General features: G+C 53.4%; 1 protein-coding gene and 1 long non-coding RNA gene across 2 annotated transcripts in view; both read right to left on the bottom strand.

Annotated features, from left to right (window-relative positions):
- Window positions 1–3,100, bottom strand: part of cxxc1a (CXXC finger protein 1a) — a gene marked incomplete at its 5' end in the record, with an annotated part of 12,390 nt that extends 9,290 nt beyond the window's left edge. Inside the window, 4 exon segments of the mRNA XM_080522228.1 lie at window positions 1,041–1,189; window positions 2,171–2,271; window positions 2,803–2,938; window positions 3,052–3,100. Coding sequence (XP_080378354.1) covers window positions 1,041–1,189; window positions 2,171–2,271; window positions 2,803–2,938; window positions 3,052–3,100 — 435 coding nt within the window.
- A 983-nt stretch (window positions 3,101–4,083) lies between these two features.
- On the bottom strand, window positions 4,084–5,503 carry LOC308148720. The gene is made up of 2 exons (XR_013937206.1): window positions 5,409–5,503; window positions 4,084–5,374 (listed from the first exon to the last, which is right to left on the bottom strand). It is a non-coding gene; the product is annotated as an uncharacterized lncRNA (long non-coding RNA).
- Between the last annotated feature and the right edge of the window lie 1,764 nt (window positions 5,504–7,267).

Genomic DNA, 7,267 nt, shown 5'->3' with positions numbered 1-7,267 from the left:
ACCTGGCTCTGAGGCTAGCACCTGGCTCTGAGGCTAGCACCTGGCTAGCACCTGGCTCTGAGGCTAGCACCTGGCTCTGAGGCTAGCACCTGGCTAGCACCCGGCTCTGAGGCTAGCACCTGGCTCTGAGGCTAGCACCTGGCTAGCACCCGGCTCTGAGGCTAGCACCTGGCTAGCACCCGGCTCTGAGGCTAGCACCTGGCTAGCACCTGGCTCTGAGGCTAGCGGCTCTGAGGCTAGCACCTGGCTCTGAGGCTAGCGGCTCTGAGGCTAGCACCTGGCTCTGAGGCTAGCACCTGGCTCTGAGGCTAGCACCTGGCTCTGAGGCTAGCGGCTCTGAGGCTAGCACCTGGCTCTGAGGCTAGCGGCTCCGAGGCTAGCACCTGGCTCTGAGGCTAGCGGCTCTGAGGCTAGCGGCTCCGAGGCTAGCGGCTTTGAGGCTAGCACCTGGCTCTGAGGCTAGCGGCTCTGAGGCTAGAGGCTTTGAGGCTAGCACCTGGCTCTGAGGCTAGCGGCTCTGAGGCTAGCACCTGGCTCTGAGGCTAGCACCTGGCTCTGAGGCTAGCATCTGGCTCTGAGGCTAGCGGCTCTGAGGCTAGCACCTGGCTCTGAGGCTAGCGGCTCCGAGGCTAGCACCTGGCTCTGAGGCTAGCGGCTCTGAGGCTAGCGGCTCTGAGGCTAGCGGCTCTGAGGCTAGCGGCTCCGAGGCTAGCGGCTTTGAGGCTAGCACCTGGCTCTGAGGCTAGCGGCTCTGAGGCTAGCACCTGGCTCTGAGGCTAGCACCTGGCTCTGAGGCTAGCGGCTTTGAGGCTAGCACCTGGCTCTGAGGCTAGCGGCTCTGAGGCTAGCACCTGGCTCTGAGGCTAGCGGCTTTGAGGCTAGCACCTGGCTCTGAGGCTAGCGGCTCTGAGGCTAGCACCTGGCTCTGAGGCTAGCGGCTCTGAGGCTAGCGGCTCTGAGGCTCCCTGCTTCCAGGCCGGTTCCTGTGCAGTTTGGACTTTTCCGGGTACTTTGGTCTGGACGTGGGGAGGCGGGGTTACCTGCGAGCTCCGCCTCTTGTCCATCCTGGGCTGAGGGGTGGAGCTTCCGTCTCCATCAGCTCTGTCATCCCTCTCTGGCCCCGCCTCCCTGTCGTCCTTCTCCTTCGTCTTCTTCGGACGGTATTTGATCTCCAGAGTCGAGTCTTTGTCTGCAGACAAACCGTCACCGCCCAAATGTTTTGATATTTATATTCGGAGTGAAATCCAGTGTTTGTTCATCTAAAAACAATGTCATTCAAATAAAAATGAAATTTCAAACCGAATGTTGAAGGTTTGACTTTGAATTAAAACACTCGACTCAAAAACAACTTGAAGATCATTTAGATGAAATCTTAGATTTTGGCTCTTCAATATATGTTTTCTATTGCAGCTTTAATGTTTTCAGATGAGGACTTTGTTTTTCACATCATTTTTTTTCACCTTCAAAAACTTTCTTTCACTTTTAAATCGTTTTTTTTTTCAGGTTTGAACTTTTGGCGCCGTTCTTGCGAGGGGGCGTGGCTTCAACTGAGAAGGGCGGGAACTGTGAGTGACATCACTGCTCAGGGCCTTAACTGATTATGATGCCTTCAGGGACCGTGGGAACTTTGAGCGATATAACTGGATAAACGATATAAGGTTGTGGTCGCTGTCAATGAAGCACAGCAGGGAGCAACACCGACGTTAACGTCTTGGAGCACTCCTGTGCCTTCACACAAAACAGATTTAAGAGTGAAAAATTTAAATAAATGCTTTTATAAAAAATAAAAAAAAGAATTCCAGACAAGAAATCAAAATTATCTTCAAGTTGAAAAAACATTAAAAAAAAGATATATTATCTTTGTAATTCAAGATCAAAGCTTGAACATGAAGTTGATGGGGGCCTGGTGGGGCCCCTGCTGTGTTGTGATGGGGGCCCGGTGGGACCCCTGCTGTGTTGTGAAGGGGGCCCGGTGGGACCCCTGCTGTGTTGTGATGGGGGCCCGGTGGGACCCCTGCTGTGTTGTGAAGGGGGCCCGGTGGGGCCCCTGCTGTGTTGTGATGGGGGCCCGGTGGGGCCCCTGCTGTGTTGTGATGGGGGCCCGGTGGGACCCCTGCTGTGTGGTGATGGGGGCCCGGTGGGGCCCCTGCGGTGCAGCAGCTGCACTGACCTCTGCAGGACGGGCAGTACCACACCCTGATGGCCTTGGCCGTCTTCTCCGACACGCCGATGCAGCCGCCGTGGAACCACTCGGCGCAGCAGTCGCAGCCGCTGCAGGGCGGAGATGTGGGCGGAGATGTGGGTGGAGACGTGGGCGGAGACGTGGGTGGAGATGTGGGTGGAGACGTGGGTGGAGATGTGGGTGGAGATGTGGGCGGAGATGTGGGTGGAGATGTGGGCGGAGACGTGGGTGGAGATGTGGGTGGAGACGTGGGTGGAGACGTGGGCGGAGACGTGGGTGGAGATGTGGGTGGAGACGTGGGTGGAGATGTGGGTGGAGACGTGGGCGGAGATGTGGGTGGAGACGTGGGTGGAGACGTGGGCGGAGACGTGGGTGGAGACGTGGGTGGAGATGTGGGTGGAGACGTGGGCGGAGATATGGGTGGAGACGTGGGTGGAGATGTGGGTGGAGACGTGGGCGGAGACGTGGGCGGAGACGTGGGTGGAGATGTGGGCGGAGATGTGGGCGGAGATGTGGGCGGAGACGTGGGCGGAGACGTGGGTGGAGACGTGGGCGGAGACGTGGGCGGAGTCACTTCCTTGATTCTTGTTTAATCAAGAAATAAACACAAACCGACTCACATCATGAAGCAGTTGATGTCGGGTTTCCTGCAAACGCAGTAAACGGGAGCGTTGGGTATCTCCATGGCAACCGGCCGACCAGCTCCTCCTCCTCCCTCTTCTTCTGCCTCCTCTGCTCCTCCTCCTGCTCCTCCTCCTCCTCCGCCGGCTGCATCCCCCTGCTCCTCCTGCTCCTCCTGCTCCTCCTCCTTGGCGCCTCCCTCTGCTCCTGCAGCCTCCTCAGACTGACAAACACAGAAACCAACAAACGATACTGAGACGTGATGATGGTCTGTTCACACGCTGAGGCCGTCGCCATGGAAACGGAAGAAAACGTGGAGACACAGGAAACGCTGCTACTGCACGAGACAGTGTGTGTGTGTGTGTGTGTGTGTGTGTGTGTGTGTGTGTGTGTGTGTGTGTGTGTGTGTGTGTGTGTGTGTGTGTGCGTGTGTGTGTGTGAGAGAGAGAGAGAGAGAGTGTCTGGTCTATGGTTGCATATAAACCTTTAGTGTGTGTGTGTGTGTGTGTGTGTGTGCGTGCGCGTGTGTCCTCCATCCTCCCCCACTCACCATCACCTCCGCAATCCGCGCAGAAACAAAGAACGCGGGATGAGAAGCAGAACAACGAGCCTCAGAAGAAGAGAAGCGGCTCCTCCGACGTCAGATCTTCACTTCTTCTCTCATGTTTTCATTCAGTTTTATTTTCATCTTCGTTCTTTTCTCTCCAAATCCTTCCCTCCTCCTCCTCCTCCTCTTCTTCTCATGATGCTCATTGTGAAGCATCAGATGCGGCGGAGACGCTGCAGCGCCCTCTGCTGGCCAGTGCGAGCATTACACCACAGATGCAGGAATCAACATATTGAAACTGGAAGAACAAACATTTCTTTTGATTTCCGTCGTTCTACTAACAAGTCGTCACCAGGAACCCTGAGAGGTTCCAGGCTGGAGGACAAGTTCAGTGTAAAGTTCATGTTGTTGATATGCTGAGGAGCAGAAAGGTCATGTGACCAGGTTGTATTGATCACATGACAGTCAGACATGAGGCTCCGCCCCCCGATTCCATCCTAATACTCGCATTCTCACTTTTACGTCATCACATGTCAAACATGTATTCGTACTGAAAATCAGTGGAACATATTCATATTTATTTGATGTACTTTGTTCTCTTTTCATGATGGCAGGTGAGGCCCCGCCCCCCCGACCGCACGGCGGCTCCCAGGACGTCAGCGATTGGCCACACTGCTCCCTTGAAGTGGAAATGCATTCATTGAAAAAAAAAAAAAGGCAGAAACCAGCAAGGTTGATAATAAATAAAGACTTTTAATGTATATTTATTTCATGTAAATATATCCAGAATACATAGTAAACAGGGTCGTACACCGTAGCAGATATACTCTGGTTCACGCGCGGCCTGCAGGGCCGTTATAGCATCGATACGTCGCTGCGCCTTCTTGGCAAATGGAAGATTATTCAAAAAGAAAACAGCATAGAAGTTATCTGGCAAGATCATCATGCACATTGCAGTATATTGCAGATAACTTTGGTATGGTGTCGACCTGTAAAGAAGCAGGTTCCTCCACAGCCTCAGCTCGCCGCCGCCACGCCGCTAACGGTCTGCTAGCATTGAGCTTCTGACGGAAGCGAAGCGCCAGACTGGAGGAAACCAGACGATTCTCTCTGGACCTGAAGCGTCCGCCGCTCGGTTCCCAACACCAAGTCGCACACGAGGCTCCAGGAGCCACACCTCCTTTCACACCTTCACTCCATCATGGCAGCAGATCAAAGGCTTCAGTGTCAAAGCTCAACTGAGGCCAATCTGCTTTGAACTCGTCAGTCAGTCATTAAAACTCTCATTTCAAGTGTTTATATTAGAAGAGTCTGAAATACAAACGTACGTTTGTAAGTCAGAGGGAACAAATAGTGGAGGATCCAGCTGGAGGAGGAGGAGGAGGAGAAGAAGAAGAAAGGAAAAGAAGAAGAAGAAGAGAAAAGAAGAGAGAAAAGAAAAGAAGACTAGAAAGTTAAAGGGAAACAGGAAGTTGGAGGTGAAGGATTTACGTCCCTGAAGAAGAAATGCTGGACTCCAGCAGACTTCCTGTGCCGTCTCTTTGGTCCATCAGGACAAAGTCGTGTCAAAATAAGAGCGAGCGTGAGGACGGTGAGGAGACGAGCTGAGGGACGGCTGCTTCCTGAACCCAGACCTTAGAACCTTGTTCCTACGGTTCTGTGGAGAACCAGAGGGACATTCAAAGTTTGTGTTCGGAGCTCCAGTCCTCCTTCGTACCGACACAGAAGGTCTCTGATGTCCACGTCCCTCCACAATAAAACTAACCAGACGTATGCAGAATACTGAAGGAGAGGCCAGACGACCGGGACGTATCGGGGGCGTGGCTTCGCTCAGGACGTATCGGGGGCGTGGCTTCGCTCAGGACGTATAGGGGGCGTGGCTTCGCTCAGGACGTATAGGGGGCGTGGCTTCGCTCAGGACGTATAGGGGGCGTGGCTTCGCTCAGGACACCTTGACACGTAGCGTTAAAAGAACCAAGGTATTTCCTCTCTACGTTTAAAACAAACCTACATTTCCTCAGACCCTCAGGTCCTCCTGGTCCAGAGCTGGACCCAGACCCTCAGTCCTCCTGGTCCAGAGCTGGACCCAGACCCTCAGGTCCTCCTGGTCCAGAGCTGGACCCAGACCCTCAAACCCTCCTGGTCCAGAGCTGGACCCAGACCCTCAGGTCCTCCTGGTCCAGAGCTGGACCCAGACCCTCAGGTCCTCCTGGTCCAGAGCTGGACCCAGACCCTCAGGTCCTCCTGGTCCAGAGCTGGACCCAGACCCTCAAACCCTCCTGGTCCAGAGCTGGACCCAGACCCTCAGGTCCTCCTGGTCCAGAGCTGGACCCAGACCCTCAAACCCTCCTGGTCCAGAGCTGGACCCAGACCCTCAGGTCCTCCTGGTCCAGAGCTGGACCCAGACCCTCAAACCCTCCTGGTCCAGAGCTGGACCCAGACCCTCAGGTCCTCCTGGTCCAGAGCTGGACCCAGACCCTCAGGTCCTCCTGGTCCAGAGCTGGACCCAGACCCTCAAACCCTCCTGGTCCAGAGCTGGACCCAGACCCTCAGGTCCTCCTGGTCCAGAGCTGGACCCAGACCCTCAGGTCCTCCTGGTCCAGAGCTGGACCCAGACCCTCAAACCCTCCTGGTCCAGAGCTGGACCCAGACCCTCAGGTCCTCCTGGTCCAGAGCTGCTCTGAGCCTCCAGGCCTGCAGGGGGCAGTGTGACCACCAGCAGGGAGCCTGACAGCCAATCAGAGTCCAGCAGGGAAACAGGACTCATGACGTCACTATCCTCCTCGCCCCTTTAGGTGTAAACAGAGGCCGAGGTCACCAGACCTCCCTGTGGGCGGAGCTTCATGAAGCAGCGGAGGGGCGGAGCTTCATGAAGCAGCGGAGGGGCGGAGCTTCATGAAGCAGCGGAGGGGCGGAGCTTCAGGAAGCAGTGGAGGGGCGGAGCTTCAGGAAGCAGCGGAGCTTCATGAAGCAGCGGAGGGGCGGAGCTTCATGAAGCAACGGAGGGGCGGAGCTTCCAGGTGTAAATGAAGCCAGAGAGAGGAGAAGCAGGTTTCCCACAGCAGGACTCACACAAACAGTTTCTCTATACAGCAGATTAAAACCTAGATTGTCCTGGAGGAACGTTTCTTCACAACACAGAAGAAGAAGAAAAGCTTCACATCAACAACAACAAACTGTTGAAAACACAAACTGTGAAGCTGATGGAGATTCTCAGAGAGGAGAACGTTCAGCAGGTGGAGAACGTACAAGTCAAAGTAAGAGAACGTACAAGTCAAAGTAAGAGAACGTACAAGTCAAAGTAAGAGAACGTACAAGTCAAAGTAAGAGAACGTACAAGTCAAAGTAAGAGAACGTACAGTCAAAGTAAGAGAACGTACAAGTCAAAGTAAGAGAACGTACAAGTCAAAGTAAGAGAACGTACAAGTCAAAGTAAGAGAACGTACAAGTCAAAGTAAGAGAACGTACAAGTCAAAGTAAGAGAACGTACAAGTCAAAGTAAGAGAACGTACAGTCAAAGTAAAAGAACGTACAGTCAAAGTAAGAGAACGTACAAGTCAAAGTAAGAGAACGTACAGTCAAAGTAAGAGAACGTACAAGTCAAAGTAAGAGAACGTACAAGTCAAAGTAAGAGAACGTACAGTCAAAGTAAGAGAACGTACAAGTCAAAGTAAGAGAACGTACAGTCAAAGTAAGAGAACGTACAAGTCAAAGTAAGAGAACGTACAGTCAAAGTAAGAGAACGTACAGTCAAAGTAAGAGAACGTACAAGTCAAAGTAAGAGAACGTACAGTCAAAGTAAGAGAACGTACAGTCAAAGTAAGAGAACGTACAAGTCAAAGTAAGAGAACGTACAAGTCAAAGTAAGAGAACGTACAGTCAAAGTAAGAGAACGTACAGTCAAAGTAAGAGAACGT

The sequence above is a fragment of the Blennius ocellaris genome (assembly GCF_963422515.1).
Source record: "Blennius ocellaris genome assembly, contig: SCAFFOLD_86, whole genome shotgun sequence".
NCBI lineage: Eukaryota > Metazoa > Chordata > Actinopteri > Blenniiformes > Blenniidae > Blennius > Blennius ocellaris.
Note: the sequence above shows the minus strand (reverse complement) of the source record. Positions and strands in the feature narration are given on the sequence as shown.